Raw genomic sequence first — 24025 nt, forward strand, 5'->3', positions numbered from 1 at the left:
GGCATTTAAAACACTCCGTAATCTTGTTTTACCCAACCTCACTTCCCATTCTTAGGCCTCTCTTCTCACCATCTCCCAGGTCACTGCCAAGCCTTTGCCCATGCTGTACCCCAGGCCTTAATCTTTTTCCTGACTCTCCTTCAAGATCCAGCTTATCCCTGTGGGCTGAGCATGCAGTAGATGCTCAATAAAATTCTCAGCGAGCCCAAGGCCCCCTCTCCTGCACTGCCCTTGGCATGTTGAAATCAAGTGGGTGCCTTGTTTTAATCATCATTTTCCTAGCTTGTAGGGCAGCCCAGCCCAGGGCCTGGCACAAGGGACCCTCAGCATCCAATACCAGCCAGGATTGGGAGGGGCTCAGTGACCAGCCAGTTGGGCCACCCCAGCTCTTTGCCACAAGAGAAAGTTCAGCCTGGGTTTGGACTCAGATCCTGGCCCCACCACTTACAGGCTGCGTAACCCTGAGCAAGTCACTAATCTCGCTTTTCCTCAGGTTCCACGTTTTAAATATGGGGAGACCAGCTGTGCCCACTGTGGGCTGGGTAGTGAGGATTAAAGAGGAGAATGCTTGTACGGGACTAGCACTGGGCTGGCTCCTAATGTGTCCTGAATATTACTTGTCCCGCCCTGGCCACCCAGTCCCCTACTCTGGTGGAAGGCACAGCCTGCCCAAGGCTACGTCTCAGGTTGGGTTCGACTGTGTGTGTCTGTGTAGCGGGGCTGTCCCCGAGGGTCGGACTCGATGCTGCCCGGACCAGTACAAGGTGTGGCCCAGCAGAACGCATGGACAGGCAGGGCTCGGGGCGGGCGGGACGGCTGGGGCGGGGCTGGGCGGACCCGCCCCTCGGGGCACGCGGCCTCCCGGCTTCTCCGCCAGTATGTTTGCTTGCTTTTGGGGCCCTTCTCAAGCCAGATCTCTAACGTGGATGGAGTGGCGCGTTTCAGGGTGGGGCTATGACAATGCACTGCCTGTGCAGCCGCCATCACCGCGCCCCCTCCACCGGCTCCGCAGTCTCCTGCCCGGCTTTCCCTTCTCCACCTCCATCTCTGCGGCGGTAAAATGCAGCACTCGCAGAGCGCCTGCGCGGCTTTCAGGCCGGGCGGCGGCGGCGGTGGCTATTTATAGTAGGTGACGTCACCTTGAAATAGACCGTTAGGGCCGGCTCGCCCTTCCCCCCTCCCACTCCCGCCGCTCCCCACCGCCCGGCCTGGCCACTCTCACTGCGCAGGCGTCGTCCCGTCCTCCCATCCCCCAGCGCGGCCGCCTCTCCTCCCTCAGCGTTGTCCGCGGCGCGAGCCACAGCGCGCGGGGCGAGCCAGCGAGAGGGCGCGAGCGGCGGCGCTGCCTGCAGCCTGCAGCCTCCGGCCAGCCGGCGAGCCAGTGCGCGTGCGCGGCGGCGGCCTCCGTAGCGACCGGGAGCGGACTGACCGGCGGGAGGGCTAGCGAGCCAGCGGTGTGAGGCGCGAGGCGAGGCCGAGCCGCGAGCGACATGGGGGACCGGGAGCAGCTGCTGCAGCGGGCGCGGCTGGCCGAGCAGGCGGAGCGCTACGACGACATGGCCTCCGCCATGAAGGCGGTGAGCGCGCCGGGAGCCCGGGCGGCTGGCCGGGGGGGCCTGGCGTTGGGGAGGGACGGCGATGGCCGCGGGCGGCGTTCCCCTCCCGGCCATGGGCGACCCGGCGACCCGGCTGGGCGTGGCCGCCCGCCCGCCCTTAGCCCGCGCTTCCCGCTCCCGCTGGGCGCCCCGCCACTTCCTGAGGCTGGGCCCGGGGTGGGGGATCCGGGAGGGTGCAGTTCGGGATCGCGAAGGCAGCCCCGGAAGGGGGGCGGGCCGGTCGGGGTCGCCACATCTTAGTTCGGAGCCCGGCCGGGGGCAGAGGGTGCCCTAGGGGACGCAAAGGAGCCGCATTCCTCCTTCTAGAGCGTTTCACCGGACCCGGGGGCTCCCCCTCTCGTCTTCCTCCGTTCCCCAACTTGGAATAAAGAATCGCCTAGTAAGTGGCGCCCTGTCTCAGCTGGTTTTCTCTGCCACGACCTGAAGTCTGTAATTCCGATCTGTTTTGCTCTGCTCGTTCGAATTGTTCTGGTTCCATCTTCCCACGCTTGGGGGTCTGGCTTTGTGTGCGAAGACCCCTTTCATGCAGTCTAGGCGTGGACGGGGGCGGGAGAGTGGGCGGAGGGTGTGGGGCCCCACTCTACAGCCCCAGGTTTGCTGCTGCGCTGTCTGCTTGGAGATTAAAATGAAACGTGACTTCTAGGTGAGACGAATCTGTGTGTCTTTGCATTCCTGAGACCCTCATAAATCGATTCTGCAGCTTCTCCGGTGGATGAGTCGTGCCCAGCCACACCCTAGCAAAATACCGTGGGTCACACACCACCTGCATTTCCGAGTTCCGGTTACCATCTCACTCTCTCTCCACGTTATTTTACGTTTTCTGTAAATGAATATTTCCTCTCCCTGCGTCAAGGTCACACAGTGGTAGAACTACAACTGCGACCACCAACCTATGTTGAGTGTACAACCTCCTGAGACCTGGGAGGATTCCCTTGAACTCCGCCTTAGACCTATAGATTCAGAAATTCGGGCGGTGAGACTCAGACATCTGCATTGTAACCGGCTCTCACAGGCGATTTTTAGCTGGCTTAAGTCTGAGAATTACTGCCCATGATTATAGTAAATGTATCCTTTGCTGGCCTTTTGGAGGGAGTTCCGAAAAAAACTGCCAATACAAAGGCTCCCTAAAATCTTAAGTCATTTGGAAAGCTCATTTGAAGGCTTTTGATGTTAATATCAGATGAGATATGTAGTTGGGGCCAATATTTAGGATTGTTCAGGTAAGAAAGGTGCTTGAAGAGTTGCCTTTCCTCTGGTGTCCTTGTTACACACATAACTGGGTGTGTTTGGAAGCCAGCAGCACCGTTGCCCGTATGTTGATTTGTTGGTGATCTTCACTTGAGCACTATTAGCATGCTGTTGTGAGGCAGGTTTTCTTCCAGACCGGGGGACGGTCTAGGTCTGGAGGCTGAACTTTATGTAATTCAGGGGGTCCTTTAAAAGAAAATCTAAAATATAATTTTGCATATTTTACAAAAATGGGACTGACGAATGCATTTCCTTGGAAGGGACCCTGAACCTTAATTTTCTTTGGGATAAAGCTGCCTGTGTCCACAGCAGGTCACACTTAAGCCCCTCCTCCCCAGTAACTGAGTGGAGCTGGGATTATGCAGGCTGAGGCCTCTCCACACATTTTCATGAAGTGGTTGCTCACCCTCTAAGTGAGACGTAAAGACTGCAGTGTTCGGAGCCCTTTGGGAAATAAATGTGGTGAAAAGAAAGGAGGGACGAGGTTTAAAGGAAGGGGAAATGGAGGTTAAGGAAAAATGGCTAGAAGGTGTGTTCTGGAACAATCAGAAACCTGAGGCAACTTGAAATGGGGGAAACAGGCAAGAATGGAGAGATGTTACCAGAACGAAATCTAGTTTGAGCAGAGAAAAAGACTGGCTTTCTAGTAGGCTTGTAAAATGCTTTCCTGCAGCAAGCTACTTGTGTCCATAGATCTTCTCTGGAGGGTTAAGGTAGCCTTTTGTAAACGAAAGGAATCTATAATATCTATATTTGAAATAATGAGTTGGAAAAGCCACCCAGCGTAGAAGAGCCAATCCAAGCTTTAATTCTGCCGTCTCAGAATAGTGATAAATCATTTCTCCCCCATCATCTAAATGGAATATATTGTGCTTATAGATATTTTCTTTAAAAGAAAAAAAAATATATTGGAAGGGACTGGCAGGGGTCACTTTCCCTGCTAACTTGGTGTTTGTAGATTAAATTCTTAATGTTGCTGGGATGACTCAGTCTCTGTGTTATTAATCTCATCAGCCTTAACTAAGGCTTTTGGAAAGGGTGTAAGTTTCAGTAACCCTCTGGGTTTACCTGGGCTTTCTTCAGGGCTGTGGAAGGGCAGGTAAGTAGCCTGCTGTTGGGAGGACGGAGCAGGACACATGTGTTGAGGATATATTCTGATGCCACCAGTCTGTAACCTTGAAACTTACATCTTGGCTTTAGGTCCTCTGAAGTATAAAACTAGTATAAAACTAGTGATGTTGCTGTTATTAACAAGTCAGTTTTGCCTTCAGTCTTCTAACTTGTTTTCTGTTTCCTTCATAATTAAAATGCTCACTTGATAATACTGCCTTCCTGTAATGATTGATGTTCCTTATTCTACCAGCGTCACCTGGAGGACAGTGTTGGTAAGCTTGAAGAAAAATCGTGCATATCGGAAACAATGGTCTTGCCTCAAACCTGTTGAGAACTTCTCTTCCCTGCTTCTCTCCATAATTTGAAGAAGCAAGAAATGTTTCTGAAGTGAAGCATAAAGGAGTATCTTCAAGCTCTATCTCATACCTACCAGCTTGCATAGAGTATAATAGTGGGAAGAAATATTGTGAAAGATTCTAGAACCTAAGTCCTTTCTAGGCTAGGCAATTCTAGGCTACACAATTCATAGTCTCTGTAAGTACCATTTGATAACTGAAATAAACCTATAAAGTGGGATTAAATGTTAGTCCAGAAGACTAAGTGATTGAAGGAAAGAGGGAAAATAACCAGATAGATTTGTGGTGGATATTCATAGATAGACATAATTTCATCATGTATTATGGCCCTAAGTCATCTATTTTATATTAAAATATAGATGGTAACTGTGAAGTTGTCAAATGTAAAAATTACTGGGCTAGCATTGTGTTTTAACACTGATACACCAGTTGATTACAGTGTTGACAGAAAACGGGCAGAAACACGTTTAAAGTACCTGCAGAATATAATATAGAAATCTTTTTTTTTAATCAGTGTTGATCAGGTTGGCCTCGAACGTGTAGCCTCGCCTCCCCGAGTGCCAGGGAAACCGGCCTGAGCCACAGCGGCTCCCTAGAAATCTTAAGTGCAGGAAACAAAACTACAGTTTAAGGAAACGAGTCGGAGAGGAGGGGCACTTGGCCCAACCACTGGCAAAAGGCTGTTGTTGCAACAGCTGTGAGATTCTGGGAAGTGGGGAAATGAGCAGATGCTGTGTAAAAGTGCACAGCTGACTGCCCCAGGTGAGACAGATCAGTGTCACAGAGAGTAGGAGGATTTTGAGGTGTGATTAGTTTTTTTTTTTTTTTTCTTAAAGAGATGGTCTCGTTCTGGAACCCAGGCTGGAGTGCAGTCGTGGCACGATCATAATTCACTGTAGTCTTGAGCTCCTGGGCTCAAGTGATCCTCCTGAGCAGCTGGGACTACAGATGCATGCCACCGTGCCCAGCTAATTATTAAATTGTATAGACAGGATCTCTATATGGTGCCCAAGTTGGTCTCAAACTCCTGGCCTCAGGCAGTCCTCCTGCCTCAGCCTATTAAAGTGCTGGGATTACAGGAGTGAGCTACCACACCCAACCAGTATGAAATCTTAAAGCCACATTGATACTATAGTTTGAAGTATGTAAAAACTAGGGAGCTATGTTTCCCACTAACTGGGCATTTAAAATGTAATCGTCTTTGAGGAAGGAAGAAGGCCCTGGATTATTCTTGTAATAGTTTGAATTTAAAAGGTCCTTTCAGGTGGGCAAACAGCTTACGTGGCTTTCTTGCACTGAAATACAAACTGTAGTCCCCATGTGGGTTTGGGTCCCTGAATTATCCCCAGAAGAACTTCCACAGTCCGGAACTGACTCCCTTAAAGAAACCAAAAATGTATTTTCTTTGGTGGGGATTTTCTTTAGTTGGTCTTTGTCTGGGATTTTATATCAGTGACAGACTGTAGCGTCACACTTTTCCAGAAATACGGTTTTGGAGAGGGTACCCCTAACGTTTTATGTGTGTGTGTGTGTGTGTGTGTGACATTTAGCAAGTTTATATAACTTATTTTACTTTTTTTTTTTTTTTTTGAGACAGTTTCGCTCTTGTTGCCCAGGCTGGAGTACAATGGAGCAATCTCGGCTCTCTGCAACCTCTGCCTCCCGGGTTCCAGCAATTCTCCTGCCTCAGCCTCCCAAGTAGCTGGGATTACAGGCATGCACCACCATGCCATACCCGGCTAATTTTGTATTTTTAGTAGAGATGGGGTTTCTCCATGTTGGTCAGGCTGGTCTTGAACACCCGACCTCAGGTTATCCACCTGCCTCGGCCTCCCAAAGTACTGGGATTACAGGCGTGAGCCACTGTGCTTGGTTAGAACTTACTTAACTTTTTAGGCACTTGGTAAACGGTAGCTGTTAGTCCATGTGTACTTTTTTTGTTGTTGGGGGGGAGTCTTGCTCTGTCGCTGAGGCTGGAGTGCAGTGGCAGGATCTTGGTTCACTGCAAGCTCCGCCTCCTGGGTTCACGCCATTGTCCTGTATCAGCCTCCCAAGGAGCTGGGACTACAGGTGCCCGCCACCTTCCACGTGTACATTCTTGTTTAACAATTCAGGATAGGTACTGTTACTCCCTTTTACAAATGAGACTTTCAGAGGTTGGTTTTCTCATGGTCAAACAGCTAGTAAGTTGTGAATTCAAGATTCAAACTCAAATTTAGAGCTCTCATTTTAACCGCTATGTAACAATGCCCCATGAGGCAAAGGGATAATATGTCTAGTATACATTCTGGTATATTAACCATTGTCAGCATTGGTGACTGAAATCCAAGAACTCTTCATAAGTGGGCTTACTAAACAAATAATTTTATCTGTTGGGTGCAAGTCATTTTTTTCTTTCCAAATATGATTAAGAACAATCTGCCATTTGTGGGTTTTAGCTACAACAGAGAAACATAAGAGGGAAACTCACATATCTGGATTTTGCTTGTTCTGAAGGCTTGGAGGCCTTTTTTTTTTTTTTTTTTTTTTGCTTAACAAAGTATTGAATTTGAGTTTCTCCTGAGTTAAGAAGTACAGGACTATGTTACATTTTATTTGGGGTATTTTAAGAAATTATTTCATATTCTTAGCACCAGTTGTTTCTCCATATTGCCTTTAATGTATTTTTCTCCCTGCACCCTTTAGTATATTTTTATGCAGGCCCCAAAATTTCTGTCTCTAGGTCGCTGGTAAAATTCCTCCTAGTGTCCAAGTGGAGGCAGCTTGTCTTCTGTCCCAGCATTTTGGTGCTCCTCCCACCCCTACTCCTGGCTGCAGTGGCATTCCCTTCTGCGGTGGTGAGTGTTGGCACTTCCAGTGATCCGAACCTGGCACAGCTTCTGAAGCCTTCAATTCGGATGCCTCTAGGGACAGTAGCATGCAGTAATGCCATTCAGATGGTGTTGTATTTAATCCTTGCCAATCCCCATGAAAATGTTCAGTTATGTCAAAAGCAAGGCAAAAGCAGTCTCTCGACTATACAAGGGTAGCTGTTTTATTTGACTAAAATTTAGCTTAGAGTGGATGTTACTTACCTGAACTTGCCTGCTCTGAGCTTGAAGTTTAGCCTATTTGTGGTCTTACAGAATTGCAGCCTCATCCTGGTGAGGATAAGGGGCTCAGCCTGACCCTGGCTGGTGATGTTCTTGCACAGTGGCCTGTAGGACTTGGTCTGTTGGTGGATATCTTTCCAGCTTGGGGCAGGCCAGGCAAGATCCTCACTTCCTTAGCATTAACTTGGGAAAGAGCTCAGCAAGCTTTCATCCCTCTAGCTCATTTTTTATTTTTTCGAGACAGAGTCTTGCTCTGTCGCCCAAGCTGGAGTGCAGTGGCACAATCCTGGCTCACTGCAATTTCCACCTCCCGGGTTCGAGGGATTGTCATGTCCCACCCAAGTAGCTGGGATTACAGGTGCACGCCACCATGCCCAGCTAATTTTTGTATTTTTAGTAGAGATGGGGTTTCTTTACATTGACTGGGTTGGTGTTGTACTCCCTGGCCTCAAGTGATCCGCCTGCCTTGGCCTCCCAAAGTGCTGGGATTATCACACCTGGCCCCTCAAACCCTCAAACTCACTTTTCTCACACAGACACACACATACACACACACTTCTGCCAAAGAAGCTTAAAGGTTCTATGATGTGGTTATGTTTACTTAATCATGAGAATCATTTACTCATATCAAAAGCAAGCTGGTTGATAGCATGTAGGTGTGGGTAACTATGAAGGATGAGCCCATAGCATGTGTGGAGCTGTGAAGGATGGCAGCATATTCGAGTGAGGCAGCATTACCCCTAACGTAGGCAGCTATGGCCTGGCAGCTCGGGGGTGGCATTTTTGTTTGCTCAGTGTTACTTTTGATGTTGGATGTTTCCCAGATTAAGAACTTTAAATTTTCCTAAATAGTCCCTGTACTGTTTTTGGCAGTGGATCTATTTTTACTCACACACATAGTTTTTTGCCTTGTGAGTAGTGGGAGGAGGCCCTTAGGGGTTTTTGGGTAAATGAATAGTGTCATAGGAAGATAAGTGAATGATCAGCAGGCCAGGTCATTTTTGACATTTAGTAATGTTGGGGGTAGTCCTGGAGCAGAGAAAATGTGTGAAGTGAGTGCCCTGGGGTGGGGACTAGGTGTAGCCAAAGGCTGTTTGGTCAGGACGTGAGTAAAACTGGCTGACAGGGAAGTCCAATCCTTAAAAGAAATGGAGAGGAGGGCCTTTGTGCATGGGAAGAGCCCATCAGTTTAAGGTTGTCCTTCAGGAAGGGTGTAAGTAGGATTACAGAGGGTGGGAAGGCAGGCAGGACACCTAGAAAGCAGAGAGGCTGTGAGCAGAGGTGGCGAAACCCCTGGTTTGTGGCCAGGTGAAGACTCAGTGCCCAGTGTGGCTGCACTGAGGGAAGGTGCGGTGTGGCAGAAATGACTGTTGTAATCTTGGTGTTAGAGCAGAAAGAGGCTGAAAACTATTGTCTAGGCCTGTCTCTAAAATTCTGTCTTGTTTTTGCTTCATGTTCCTAATTTGTGGAGATGCAGCAAATCTGATTTCATTAGATTTTGCAGATGATCTTAGGTAGCATGGTTGGGGCCTGGAGAGCATCCATTACTCTGTGTTGCCACCCAGTGTTTGCCTCTCTTAGTACAGTTTATGACTGAACTTTTCATTAGTTCTCCTGGCTCCTGTATTTTGGTATTTGAAGTGTTGGGAACTGGTGCTAAGTATCATCCCTCAAGATTGGCTATCCATCTTTTTGTTTTAATGGACTGTCTGATTTTACATGGGTCTATAATTTTCCAGTCTGGGAAAAACTCAGTTTTCTTTAGTTATCTGGTCAAGTAGTAAGCCATCTTCATTTCATGTTTCCTTTTGTTAACTGAATTATAACCCAGGAGTATTAAAAAAATACTGTATTTAAATGTATCCAGTTATTTCCTAGTTAGGCTCTGGCTGGGGTATTAGGAACAATATTTGCTTGCTGAGATATGTTAGTCACCCTCAGCTAATGCTGATAGTGATTCATTCAGACTGGCAGGCAACCAGATGATTGTTACATAAACACTAATACTCCCAGTAAATGATTTTTCTTGTGAAGGTGTCATCATAAATACTGCCCAGTAGCCTTTTTTGGCAGCTTATTCCTGTTGGAGAAAGAATATGCTTACAGATAGACCCAAACTTCACGTTAGTAGGAAGCCCTGCCACACCTTTTATTGGTGCACAGGGAAAAGGAAATCATGGAATATTGGAGCCGAAGGAGGCCTTGGAGATCATTTGGGCTAATTCTGCTTATTTTACTTTGGATGTCCAAAAAGGTTGTGATTTGTTTAAGGTCACATAGCTAGCTCAGACTAAACTTCAGATGTCTTGGGTTTAATAATTATACCGCCTTTTGTGTTATGCAAGCATTCTGTATTATACATACATGTATTTCAGATTTGCACTCACTTTAAATGATATACTCCGGGAAGTTACCTTGGTGTATCTTTGCCAGTTTCACAGAAGCAGCTTTGTTAGTCACAGGAGGAAGTATATTGTGACTCCTTGTGGATATTATTTGTATTTTAATGCCAAATGGCCTTAGTTTAATTACTACAAGATCAAAGGAGCTCTCCAAATTCTGTTGTTGCCTTATGCTTTGTTTTATTGAATATTGCTCTAGAAATGCAAGTCATTCTAGAGGATTCAAGCATTCTGAAATTTATCAGAATATTTGGGATGGAATTTTGATTTAGAAGTGTTGTTCGTTAAAAGACTAAGTAGTTACTCATCTTTTTGTACTTCATAAGTGTGATGATTGGGTTTTGACATGCAGGTGTGAGATGTGCCACCCTCAAACCTTGTTACAGCATAGACACGTGACCCTCTGGTGTGGGCAAAAAAAGACTAAGTTATTAAATATTTACAAAGTCTCTATTTTCCGTAAGAAAATGTATGTAAGTGTTTAAAGGCACTTACTGGAGGAGGAAACTAGTGGGGTTATAGGTGTTCAGCTGGATTTAAGGGGAGCATGGATTGTAGATTCATGGTAGACTGGGGCAGATCACAGTGAGAGGTATGGAGACTACTAAGGAATATGTGAGGATGAATAATGAGAACCCTGGCTTGACCGGAGTGGAGGCAGCACCCCTGGGGAATGGTCAGGATAGCTGTTAGCCAAAGACCACACTGAAGAAAGAAGTGGGTAGGCAAAGGAGAGACTTAATCCTGTGTTAAGGGTTTGTAGCAGAAGAGTAGGGGTCCTGGGGACAGGGAAATGGAGAAATTAAGAGTGAGCTGGTATTTTTATTTTGTCTGGGGCTTGGGGGTAGGGAGGACTCAGACAATTGCTTGTTTTACTTTGTGAGAACTTGGCACGTTTTCTGATTTTTACCTGTAATAATGATTACACTTGCTGCTTATGTCCTTGAACCACTAATTCCCCAAATAAACCATCATTGTTCATGATTTCTGATACTCCACTGCTCAGTCTTCTCAATCCATTTTAAGTGTGTCTATTTGAATATGCTATTGATAACTTTCCCCATTGAACTTGGCCTTTTCCCTCTGGAGGTTCTGTCCTTACAGATTGGTTTAAGTAATACCTTTTTTGTTTAGTGTTTTATGGTTTCCTAAGTGCTTTGCTTTCTTTTTTTTCATTGTTGAAATTAAAGACCTTTTGGATAAGCAGAGACTGATTTAATAAAATTAAAGACCTTTACCAGTAGGTCATATTAAGGAATCCCTCTACTTTAGACGACACACCATCTTTTAAGGGCTTGTGAAATGTCCTGGGTCAATTTAGGAAGTCATTTTCTTTGCTTGGGCCCAGACCAACTCTGTTAGCAACTCTGTTAGGAACTCTGTTAGGAAACTGTTAGTTTCCTAGGGGTTGCTGAACCTAGTACGACAAACTGGATAGCTTAAAATAATAAATGTATTCTCTCGTAGTTCTGGACGCTAGAAGTTTGAAAGTGAGGTGTAGGCAGGCCACGCTCCCTCTGAAGGCTCTAGGGAAGAATCCTTCCTAGGCACTCTCCCAGCTTCTGGTGGCTTCTGGCAACCCTTGGTGTTCCTTGGCTTGTAGATGCATCACTCCAGTCTTTGCCTTCACTGTCAACATGGCATTCTTCCTGTGTGTGTGTCAAAATCTCACTATCCTTATAAGGACACCTGTAATTGCACTTAGGGCACACCCTAATGTCCAGTATGACTTCATCTTAACTAATTACATCTGCAAAGACCCTATTTCCAAATAAGGTCACATTCACAGGTACCTAGGGTCAGAACTTCAGCATATCTTTTGGCGGGGGATACAGTTCAACCACTGCAAAGTCTAATAATGCTCTTCCTACTAACTGCATAGCTAGTTCACTTGTAGTTGGCATCATGAAGAACTAAGGGAAGTTAAAGCTTGTGAAATTTAACTCTTCCACTTAAAATAATTGATGCTTCCATCCTTGATGACCAGAGTTTCCTGTGAGGTAGGTCAGAGTACAACTTGCTGCTGAGTAGCTGTGCTTCCTTTCACCAGGAGCTGGGGGTACTTTCATGTCACTTATGAATTCTTCATTTTGGTTTGGGAGAGGGCTGGGAGTATCAGTTAGGGTTCCATGTGTAGCCACACAGGGCGAAGCTCTGGCCACTGGATCTGTGTGATGTTCCATCTGATCTGTGAAGCCCCACCATCTGTTAATGTGTATTTGAGGAGTGGTTGGTTCTTTCCAGAGTATAAAGCTGGAAGCAGAGTCTGGAACACTTCCAGTCTGTTGTCTTTGAATGTTTGACACAGGGACTGTATGATCTTACTGTTCAGAGTATCTTTTTTTTTTTTTTTTTTTTTTTTTGAGACGGAGGCTTGCTCTGTCGCTAGGCTGGAGTGCCGTGGCGCGATCTGGGCTCACTGCAACCTCCAGGTTCAAGAGTTGCTCTTGCCTCAGCCTCCCAAGTAGCTGGGACTACAAGCGCGTGCCACCACGCCCAGCTAATTTTTGTATTTTTAGTAGAGATGGGGTTTCACCATGTTGGCCAGAATGGTCTCGATCTCTTGACCTCGTGATCTGCCCGCCCTTGGCCTCCTGAAGTGCTGGGATTACAGGCATAAGCCACCGTGCCCGGCCTGTTCAGAATATCTTTTGCAGAATAGCTGAAGCTCGAGGTTTTCTTCTTCACCATTATGTACTGCTGCTGTACAACCTTTTCATAATTATCCTTAGTCCCACTCCTCTACCAAGGTGAAAGCAACATCTTATCAGACCCGAATTATGAATTTCTCAAGCCCCTATGGTTTTCTGTTTTGGGTGCCAAGTATTTATCTCTTCTGTTAGACTACAGTCTTTCTTCACATAGGGTTCATGTCTATATTGGTTTTATCCATGGGTGGTTTTTATTCTCCAGAGTGACTGACTTGTTCATAATCCCGTTCTTGAGAAGGATTGTTGATTATGTTGAAGGGAAGGCTTCTTACCAAGATTTTCAGATTTTGCTTTCAATGTTTATCTTTTTGGGGTTTTGCAGGTGACAGAGCTGAATGAACCTCTCTCCAATGAAGATCGAAATCTCCTCTCTGTGGCCTACAAGAATGTGGTTGGTGCCAGGCGATCTTCCTGGAGGGTCATTAGCAGCATTGAGCAGAAAACCATGGCTGATGGAAACGAAAAGAAATTGGAGAAAGTTAAAGCTTACCGGGAGAAGATTGAGAAGGAGCTGGAGACAGTTTGCAATGATGTCCTGTCTCTGCTTGACAAGTTCCTGATCAAGAACTGCAATGATTTCCAGTATGAGAGCAAGGTGTTTTACCTGAAAATGAAAGGTGATTACTACCGCTACTTAGCAGAGGTCGCTTCTGGGGAGAAGAAAAACAGTGTGGTCGAAGCTTCTGAAGCTGCCTACAAGGAAGCCTTTGAAATCAGCAAAGAGCAGATGCAACCCACGCATCCCATCCGGCTGGGCCTGGCCCTCAACTTCTCCGTGTTCTACTATGAGATCCAGAATGCACCCGAGCAAGCCTGCCTCTTAGCCAAACAAGCCTTCGATGATGCCATAGCTGAGCTGGACACACTAAACGAGGATTCCTATAAGGACTCCACGCTGATCATGCAGTTGCTGCGAGACAACCTCACCCTCTGGACGAGCGACCAGCAGGATGAAGAAGCAGGAGAAGGCAACTGAAGATCCTTCAGGTCCCCTGGCCCTTCCTTCACCCACCACCCCCATCATCACCGATTCTTCCTTGCCACAATCACTAAATATCTAGTGCTAAACCTATCTGTATTGGCAGCACAGCTACTCAGATCTGCACTCCTGTCTCTTGGGAAGCAGTTTCAGATAAATCATGGGCATTGCTGGACTGATGGTTGCTTTGAGCCCACAGGAGCTCCCTTTTTGAATTGTGTGGAGAAGTGTGTTCTGATGAGGCATTTTACTATGCCTGTTGATCTATCGGAAATCTAGGCGAAAGTAATGGGGGAGATTAGAAAGAATTAGCCAACCAGGCTACAGTTGATATTTAAAAGATCCATTTAAAACAAGCTGATAGTGTTTTGTTAAGCAGTACATCTTGTGCATGCAAAAATGAATTCACCCCTCCCACCTCTTTCTTCAATTAATGGAAAACTGTTAAGGGAAGCTGATACAGAGAGACAACTTGCTCCTTTCCATCAGCTTTATAATAAACTGTTTAACGTGAGGTTTCAGTAGCTCCTTGGTTTTGCCTCTTTAAATTATGACGTGCACAAACCTTCTTTTCAATGCAATGCATCTGAAAGTTTTGATACTTGTAACTTTTTTTTTTTTGGTTGCAATTGTTTAAGAATCATGGATTTATTTTTTGTAACTCTTTGGCTATTGTCCTTGTGTATCCTGACAGCGCCATGTGTGTCAGCCCATGTCAGTCAAGATGGGTGATTATGAAATGCCAGACTTCTAAAATAAATGTTTTGGAATTCAATGGGTAAATAAATGCTGCTTTGGGGATATCATCTCTGTGTTTGGTCTTGATTTTTCCCCCCTCAAGGAACTGTTTAACCAGTCACAAATTGTGGTTTGAATCTCTCAAACATGGAAGCATTTGTAGTACATTATCCAAGTTTTCCTGCCCTCTGATTTCATTACATATTTTGCAGCACACACATAGGATTCATAGATTTTAAATAGTTTTCTGTGAACCCAGCTAACATAGCCTCTCTGATCAATTTTCCTGATAACTGGTGCTTTTTAATGAGCCTCGCAGAACAAAATGCAGTCTTCCACAGTATAGCACCTCTGAAACATTGTGGGCTCTGTTTAACTTGAGAGTGTATTTAACACTGAAGGTAAATACGGAGCTTATACACGTCCTCAAGTTTTCTTAATGTAATAAAATATTAGGGGCACAACTTGCACCCCTGAAATCTTTAGTGATTATTGTTAAGCGTTTAGTATTCTTTAAAATAGAAAAGCAAACCTCATTGAGTTAAAAAGCCTAACCTACCCCTTAAACACTTGCTTGACCCCAGTGTGTCTCTCTTGAGCCTCAGCATCACTGGCTGACTGTTCTTGAGTGAGGTGGTTTCCAGCTTCTCACGATTTTTATCACCTCCAGAGTGGCACCTAGGAATGAACGTTTGTTAGGTGAGTTGGTTCAGTTACACAGAACCCTTAAACGCCTTTTTCTGTTTGTTTGTTTTTTTGAGATGGAGTCTCGCTGTGTCATCCAGGCTGGAGTGCAGTGGCATGATCTCGGCTCACTGCAGCTTCCACCTCCCAGGTTCCAGCCATTCTCATGCCTCAGCCTCCTGAGTAGGTGGGATTACAGACGCCACCATCACACCAGGCTAATTTTTGTATTTTTAGTAGAGATGAGGTTTTGAATGTTGGCCAGGCTGCTCTCAAACTCCTGACTTCATGTGATCCACCCACCTTGGCCTCCCAAAGAGCTGGGATTACAAGCGTGAGCCACCGTGCCCAGCCTTAAACACCTTCTTGACTAAAGTTTGGCATTAGACTGATGGAAATGGCCATGACACAATCTCTGTCCTTGAATTTATATTGTGGAGCACATAACTTGTAAGCATGTAAGTTTAACCTGTTTCTTATTCTGAAGTAGAGTGTGAGCCCCGCCCCCCATGCCCGGGCCGATGAATACGGCTCAGGAAGCCTGTTTCAAGTTGACCTAATTTTAAGATAAAGTGGTTATTGAGTTTCACTTCAGTTAGTAGGTCAGGTATTTGAAAGTCAACAAGCTTTATATGGCTAAGACTTGCTTTTGATAAACACGTAGACAAAATGTTGCTGGGCCATGGTGGCGTGCGCCTGTAGTCCCAGCTGCTTGGGAGGATGGCGCCCAGGAGGTCGAGGCTGCGGTGAGCCGTGATTGCTCCACTGTACCCCAGCCTGGGAGATAGAAGACCTTTTTCTCTCTCTCTCTCTGATAGCAAGACCTCCCTCTCTCTCCTTTCTCTCTCTGTCTCTCTCACACACACACACACAAAGGGCTCTTACATTTTTTTTGTTTGAGATGGGAGTCTCACTCTTGTCACCCAGGCTGGAGTGCAATGGCACGATCTCAGCTCACTGCAACCTTTGCCTCCCAGGTTCAAGTGATTCTCCTGCCTCAGCCTCCTGAGTAGCTGGGATTACAGGCACCCACTGTCATGCCCGGCTAATTTTGGTATTTTTGTGGAGATGGGGTTTCACCATGTTGGCCAGGCTGGTCTTGAACTCCTGACCTCAAGTGATCCTCCCACCTCAGCCTCTCAAAGTGCTGGGATTACAGGCATGAGCCACTGTGCCCGGTCGCTTTTACATTTGAAATGTCCTTTGCAGTTGCTAAAGCATTCACATTTACATTTCACAGCTGTCTTCTGAAAGGTTTTGTCCCACTTTACAGATAAGGAAGCTAAAGTGCAAAGGTTGTGGATCTCTGGAATGTATACAGCTGGTAAACTAGAGGACAGCTTCCACCGAAGATTTATTCAGAATTTTAATGGCCCTCTGGGGGGCCTGGGGAACCTTGGCAAGCCATGCCACCTTTGAGGTTCAGGTCCCTCATTTTTTAAGTGTAGGATTTGGGTTATGTTTTAATCTAAGTTCATGGTGTGTAAGGTACCTTCTTTGGGAATGAGGTATGGGGAAGTATGGACATACGTGATTAATATTAGCCACATAGGTTGCGTGCAGTGGCTCATGCCTGTAATCCCAGTACTTTGGCTCATGCCTGTAATCCCAGTACTTTGGGAGGCTGAGGTGGGTGGATCACTTGAGGTTAGGAGTTCGAGACCAGTCTGACCAATATGGTGAAACCCCGCCTCTACTAAAAATACAAAAATTAGCTGGGCGTGGTGGCTGGTGCCTGTAATCCCAGCTACGATGGAGGCTGAGGCAGGAGAATCGCTTGAACCCAGGAGGCGGAGGTTGCAGGGAGACGAGATTGTCCCACTGCACTCCAGCCTGGGCAACAGAGTGAGACTCGGTTTCAAAAAAAAAAGAAAAGGAGGTTAGCCACATAAATAATAGATGAGGCTCTTTGAAAGGACCTAAGAGGGTGCTGTAAATTACATGTGATGTAAGCCTGGAAGTCTTCACTGCTGCATATTTTTTACCCAATTCTACTTAAAACGTTTTAAAACTTGTCAAGATAACTTTCTCAAATCGTTAAGAAGGGGTCATCTCAATGTTACAGCATGAGAAATTAAAGTCCAGAGAAATGAAATAGCTTTCTAGGTCATGGCAAAATTGGTGCATCTGGAGTAGCATTCAGATCCTGAATCCTTGTCTCTGGTTCTGTTAACTGCCATGCTCTTTGGGTTGAGACTAGAAAGAAAATGGATACAACACATTTCACCCTTAGGAGACTTTCAGTGTTTTTAATGTTTTCACTTAGAATGGAAGAAATTATACTTGAAAAGGGATGTTTAAATTTATTGATGTTGGCTGGGCGCGGTGGCTCACGCCTGTAATCCTAGCAGTTTGGGAGGCCGAGGTGGGCGGATCACCTGAGGTCAGGAGTTCGAGCCTGACCAACATGGAGAAACCCCATCTCTAGTAAAAATGCAGAATTAGCCGGGCATAGAGGCGCATGCCTGTAATTCCAGCTACTCAGGAGGCTGAGGCAGGAGAATCGCTTGAACCTGCGAGGCAGAGGTTGCGGTGAGCCGAGATGGCGCTATTGCACTCCAACCTGGGCAACAAGAGCAAAAACTCCGTCCCCTCCCCCCGCAGAAAAAATTATTGTTGCTATTGCTTCAGATTTCCAGTAGCTCCTCAAACCCTGCTCAAAAGTCCATTTCTTTGAGTTGGGGGAAGGGGTAGGATTCTTGATAATGAAGCTATTGTTGCGTAAATTCTTGGCCGTCCTTAAATCCTTCGGGATCAGGGAGCTAGGATTCCTCTTGGCTCTGTAAGATTAAATAGGCTGTGCGTGGGGCCATCAGGCCCTCCATACCTTCCTCCCATACACCCTTAGAATCTGCCATCCAGAGACTGAGAGGGTCCTCATCTTAGGAGATGTAACTATCAGGCAAGCACAAACACTATGATTCAGAGCTGGGTGTGACTTAACAGGTCTTCTTTCATTATAAAACCCAGTCATTAGACTGGCTAATAAAAATTACCATCTCAAATACTTACTGTGTCTTGGGTACTTTGAATGCATGGTCTCTGAATCTTTACAGCAGCCTTAGTAGTGAGGAATGTTAATATTTTTAACACATGAGGAAACCAGGTATTAGGTGATGTAACGTGCATAGCTAGTAAGAGGCAAGGTTGAGATTGAAATGGGCTGTCTTACTTTAAGGTTCTTTCCACTACGCCATGGATATTTTGATCCCCAACTAGAGAAAAGGAGTCCTAGAAACGTTATAACAGGCCTGGCATGGTGGTTCACACCTGTAATCCCAGTACTTTAGGAGGCCGAGGTGGGAGGAGGATTGCTTGAGTCCGAGAGTTTGAGACCAGCCCAAGCAACACAGTAAAACCCCATCTCTACTAAAAGTACAAAAATTTAGCCAGCTGTGTTGTTGCATGCCTGTAGTCCCACCTATTTGAGAGGCTGAGGTGGGAGGATTGCTTGGTCCTGGGAGGTTGAGGCTGCAGTGAGCCCTGATTGCACCACTGCACTCCAGCCTGGGTGACAGAGGGAGACCCTGTCTCAAGCAAACAAACCTGAAGGAATCTATTGTCAAATTCATTTCCCAAAGTTCTACTCCCATGCCATTCTGTACTAGGAAGGGGAGGGGAAATAACATTTGCTGTCTTTTGTGAGCTAGTCAGTCACCCTGCTAAGTGAAGCTTTATATACATTTTTATTTTTTTATTACTATTTTTGAGACAAGAGTTTCACTTTGTTGCCCAGGCTAGAGTGCAGTGGCACACTCTCAGCTCACTGCAATGTCCACCTCCCAGGTTCAAGCGATTCTCCTGCCTCAGCCTCCTGAGTAGCTGAGACTACAGGTGCATGGCACCACACCTGGCTAATTTTTGTATTTTTAGTAGAGACAGGGTTTCACCATGTTGGCCAGGCTGGTCTCCAACTCCTCACCTCAAGTGATCCTCCTGCCTCAGCCTCCCAAAGTGCTGGGATTACAGGCATAAGCCATTGCGCCCAGCCTACATTTTTTTTTTTTTTTTTTGAGACGGAGTCTCTCTCTGTTGCCCAGGCTGGAGGGCAGTGGCGCAATCTTGGCTCAGTGCAAACTCTGCCTCCCGGGTTCGAGCGACTCTCCTGCCTCAGCCTCCCAAGTAGCTGGGATTACAGGCATGCGCCACCACACCCAGCTAATTTTGTATTTTTAGTAGAGACAGGGTTTCTCCATGTTGGTCAGGCTGGTCTCGAACTCCTGACCTCAGGTGATCTGCCCGCCTCGGCCTCCCAAAGTACTGGGATTACAGGCGTGAGCCACCGCACCCGGCCAACGCCCAGCCTACATTTTAAAGTTCAAGCTAATAATCTTGTGAATTAGGTCATAGCTCCAATTTAGCAGCTCAGAGAGGAAAAGTGACTTTCTATGGTCACATAGCTGAGGAGTGGCAGAGCATGTCTTTGTGCAGGGCTTCAAGATCCTTTTCATGATGCGATGTTGTCTTCAAGACAGGGGCTGAAAGCCTGCCACTCCAGGTCTTCCTTGATAAGACCTCTTTCTTCCTTGCCAGGTAGCCTTTGCTCAATCACCTTCTTTACATTCGCCTTTTAAGCCAGATTGGTCTTTTTTACTGCCCCACCTACATCTCCAGGCAATCTGGACCTTAACGTGCTTCTTACTCCTAAAGCTTGGAGCTCCTTCACTTCAAAAAGTGAGGTACTGCAGTTACAGTAGGCACTGCCGTTACAGTATAACTCAAGAGGTGGATCAAAGCACCAACTGGAATCTCTCCAGCTGCACCCAGTTTGTTCAGCCTGCTCTTACTTTTGCTCAAGCCGTTACTCTCCTGTCTGGCTTTCTTCTCTTGCCCTATTCGAATTCTATCTATGAAATCTTACCTCCTCCCTGTCAGCTACTGCGATCCCTTCTTTGGGATCCAGTACTGTGGGTCTGTACCACACAATGGCATTTATCTGTCTTCATTCATTTGACAAACACATTGAAGAGCTCCCATTATGGGGTAGACACTGGGCAGGTGGCTGGAGAGACCTTAGTGAATTATACAGACATGGACATGGACCAGGGGGCTAACTCCAGTGTTAGAGTGGGGAGATACAAACAAGTGGGGAAGATACATTAAAAAGATATAAAGTAACTAGGAAAATGTCACTCACGGTCCTCTCCAGGTCCAGCACACAAACTCACAGTAATGAATTCATGAATAACTCATTGATTACAGGTCAGAATTTTTAAAAAGAAATGACTGAGCCTGGGTGTGGTGGCTCACGCCTGTAATCCCACCACTTTGGGAGGCTGAGGCGGGCAGATCACAAGGTCAGGAGTTCAAGACCAGCCTTGCCAACATGGTAAAACCCCATCTCTACTAAAAATACAAAAATCAGCTGGGTGTGGTGGTGCACATGTGTAATCCCAGCTATTCGGGAGGCTGAGGCAGGAGAATCGCTTGAACTCGAGAGGTGGAGGTCGCAGTGAGCCGAGATTGCGCCACTCCAGCCTGGGCGACAGAGCAAGACTCTGTCTCGGGGAAAAAAACAAAACAAAACAAAGAGAAATGGCTGAAAGGAATCCTTTATTACCCCACCCAAACCTGACAGTCATGCAGCCTTGGGCGTGGCTCTAACCTGTCAACTGGCGGTGTGACCTTGAGCAAGTCCTGGCCTCTCAGCAGCCTCTGTAAAAATGAGGTTGTTGCATTTAGTGGTCTCTGGGGACCTTTCCATTTCTGAGATTCTGTATATTATTTTCAACTGCTCTGGGAAGGTCCCCTTCCTCTTCCTGGTTTTTTCCTGCATTTCTCCCCCTCCCCCTTTCCTTCCGCTCTTCACATTTGTCCCTTCTGTATCCGCCCTCAGCCCCCATTTCCTGGCCACCCCCCAATTCCACTGAGATGGTTACCATGGGAATCATCTCCTGGAAGTGACATCACACATTTCCTAGGCAACTGTTTCCAGGACAGTGACATCATCTGATCACCATGGTAACCCTCCAGGAGGCCACTTCTGCAGTGAAATGGGCAGAGAGAATTTTATGTTTTTTCTGGAGATTGAGGGCAATGTAGGGAAATATTAACAGCAACAAAAAAATCTCAAGAGTTAGAAGAAAAAGCTTTGAATGTTGTGCTAAGTGGGAAACCAGTGTGGGGCTGGGAAAGAGCAGAAGCTCGGGGCTAACCCCTTCTCCTTTCCAATAACTACGTTGATCATATGTCACCAAATTGGGACATTTGAGAGTGAACAGGGCACCATTATTATTATGTGGGAAAGACAAGTGAACATGGCCTCCCCAAGCAAACCAGGGGATGTGGCCCCCTGCCCATAATCAGGGCAGGTGCCCGGCCTTCTTTCCTCAGCTATAGCTCATCCAGCATGCTTTGATTCAGCTCCTCCTGTGTATGGCTACTAGGGATACCACAGGGAGCAAAACAGCCCAGATTACTGTCCTAATGGTGCTCAGGGTCATGTGTGTGTGGTGGGGTGAGGGTGACCCCACAGTCACCCAAATGCACATTGTGGTATGGACTGGGCATGGTGCTGAAAAGCGAAGGCACTTGAGGGACATGTTTTTTTGTTTGTTTGTTTTTTAGATGGAGTTTCTCTCTGTTGCCCAGGCTGGAGGGGCAGTGGCACGATCTCAGCTCAGTGCAGCCTCTGCCTCCCAAGTTCCAGTGATTCTCCTGCCTCAGCCTCCCGGGTAGCTGAGACTACAGGCGCCCACTACTACGCCCGGCTAATTTTTGTATTTTTGTAGCGATGGGGTTTCACGGTGTTGGCCAGGCTGGTCTTGAACTCCTGACCTCAGGTGATCCGCCCGCCTCAGTCCCTCAAAGTGCCAGGATTACAGGCGTGAGGCACCACGCCTGGCTGATTTTTTAAAATGCAAACAGGAGTGTTTCTCCCTCGGCTCAAAACACGTCCACAGGGCTTCCCAGTGCTGAGAAGATGGAGGCCTTCAAGGTCCCTGCCGCCCTGCCCATGTTACCTTCATCTTGAATTCCTCTCCAGCCTGCTTTCCGCTGGGCCGCCAGCCTCCTTTCCACTCCTGATACTTTGCGTGCTCCCTCTGCACTCCAGTGCGCGCCACTGCGCTCCAGTCTGGGCGACAGCGCGAGACTCCATCTCAAAAAAATAAAAAAGCCGGGCGCGGTGGCTCACGCCTGTAATCCCAGCACTTTGGGAGGCCAAGGCGGGCGGATCATGAGGTCAGGAGATCGAGACTACGGTGAAACCCCGTCTCTACTAAAAATACAAAAAAAAAAAAAAAAAGAAAAGAAAAACAAAAAATTAGCCAGGCGGGGTGGCGGGAGCCTGTAGTCCCAGCTACTCGGGAGGCTGGGGCAGGAGAATGGCGTGAACCCGGGAGGCGGAGCTTGCGGTGAGCCGAGATCACGCCACTGCACTCCAGCCTGGGCGACACAGAGAGACTCTGTCTCAAAAAAATAAAAATAAAAAATAAATAAAAAGAACTCACCTGGCTGTTGCGTGGGACAGATGGGAGAGTAGTTTGCTCCAGAGAGAGCTTGAGTGGCAGGGACCTATGTGGGGGCTGTGACTGAGGGACATAGTGGATACGTATTTGGGAGGTAGAGTTGACAGGATTTGCCAAAGGACTGAGTCTGAGGGTGAGGGCAAGGAAGGACTCAGGCTACCCAGGTTTCTGTTGTGAGTAGTGGGGTGAAAGATGAGTAGTCATCTTTCAGATGATGCAGGGGTGCAGGGCTGGGCTTAAGGTTAGCAAGAGAGGTGCCTAGGGCACAACAAATATCTATATCTATATTATATTATATATGTATATTTTGTTGTTGTTGTTTTGTTGTTGTTTGAGATGGAGTCTCACTCTGTTATCCAGGCTGGAGGGCAGTGGGGCAATCTTGGCTCACAGCAACCTCCGCCTCCAGGGTTCAAGCGATTCTCCTGCCTCAGCCTCCCGAGTATCTGGGATTATGGGCGAGTGGCGCAACGCCTGGCTAATTTTTTTGTATTTTTAGTAGAGATGGGGTTCCACCATGTTGGCCAGGCTGGTCTTGAACTCCTTACCTCATGTGATCTGGCCCAAGACATAGGTTTTTAAATTTTTAAATTTTATTTATTTTTTTAAGAGACAGGGTCTCACTCTGTTACCCAGTTTGGAGTGCAGTGGCAAGACCATAACTCACTGCGTCCTGGAATGATCCTCTGACTTCAGCCTCCCTAGAGGCTAGGACTACAAGTACACACCACCACAACCAGCTAATTTTTGTTATTTTTTTGTAGAGGTGGGGTCTTGCTATGTTACCCAGGCTGGTCTCAAACTTCTGGGCTCAAGCAATCCTCCCACTTAGGCCTCCCAAAATGCTAGGATTACAGGCATGAGCCACCGTGCCAGGCCTAGGGAACAACATTTAAGGAGGCACACCCTCTCAGGGGTGGTCTCAAAAAGGAGTGCCTTTTTCAGTGCTGCACTTCGGGAGAAGCAGGTTTTTGGGATTTTTTTTTAGAGGGATCGGGTGTCGTGTTTTTCAGCAGTGGTAACGACACTCTTATGTTAACATGGGGGCTTTCACTTTTACCAACCCCCTACTAAAGGTGGAGAGAGCATTGTGTGCCAGCTGTGTTACTGTCCCCACAGGAGCTCTGGGAGGGGGCTCCGCACCCACTGGCCTGCCTTTTCTTTTTTTTTTTTTTTGAGATGGAGTTTCACTCTTGTTGCCCAGGTTGGAGTGCAATGGTGCAATCTCGGCTCACCGCAACCTCTGCTTCCTGGGTTCAAGTGATTCGCCTGCCTCAGCCTCCCGAGTAGCTGGTATTACAGGCATGTGCCACTACGCCCAGCTAATTTTTTTTTTTTTTTTTTGAGACGGAGTCTCACTCTGTCACCCAGGCTGGAGTGCAGTGGCGCGATCTCGGCTCACCGCAACCTCTGCCTCCCGGGTTCATGCCATTCTCCTGCCTCAGCCTCCCGAATAGCTGGGACTACAGGCGCCCGCCACCACGCCCGGCTAATTTTTTGTATTTTTAGTAGAAACGGGGTTTCACTGTGTTAGCCAGGATGGTCTCGATCTCCTGACCTCGTGATCCTCCTGCCTCGGCCTCCCAAAGTGCTGGGATTACAGGCGTGAGCCACCGC

The 24025-nt window shown here is 47.0% G+C and overlaps 1 protein-coding gene and 1 non-coding gene across 2 annotated transcripts; both read left to right on the plus strand.

Moving 5' to 3' along the window:
• The first annotated feature begins 836 nt into the window (after positions 1-836).
• YWHAH (tyrosine 3-monooxygenase/tryptophan 5-monooxygenase activation protein eta) lies at positions 837-14323 on the plus strand. The gene is made up of 2 exons (XM_004063346.5): positions 837-1577; positions 12861-14323. The coding sequence occupies exons 1-2, from the start codon at positions 1491-1493 to the stop codon at positions 13512-13514; spliced, it is 741 nt and encodes a 246-aa protein (XP_004063394.1). The 5' UTR covers positions 837-1490; the 3' UTR covers positions 13515-14323.
• On the plus strand, positions 10134-10236 carry LOC115932021 (small nucleolar RNA U13). The gene has a single exon (XR_004068408.1). It is a non-coding gene; the product is annotated as a small nucleolar RNA U13 (small nucleolar RNA).
• Positions 14324-24025: the final 9702 nt, after the last annotated feature.

The sequence above is a fragment of the Gorilla gorilla genome, chromosome 23 (genome assembly GCF_029281585.2).
Source record: "Gorilla gorilla gorilla isolate KB3781 chromosome 23, NHGRI_mGorGor1-v2.1_pri, whole genome shotgun sequence".
Lineage (NCBI taxonomy): Eukaryota > Metazoa > Chordata > Mammalia > Primates > Hominidae > Gorilla > Gorilla gorilla.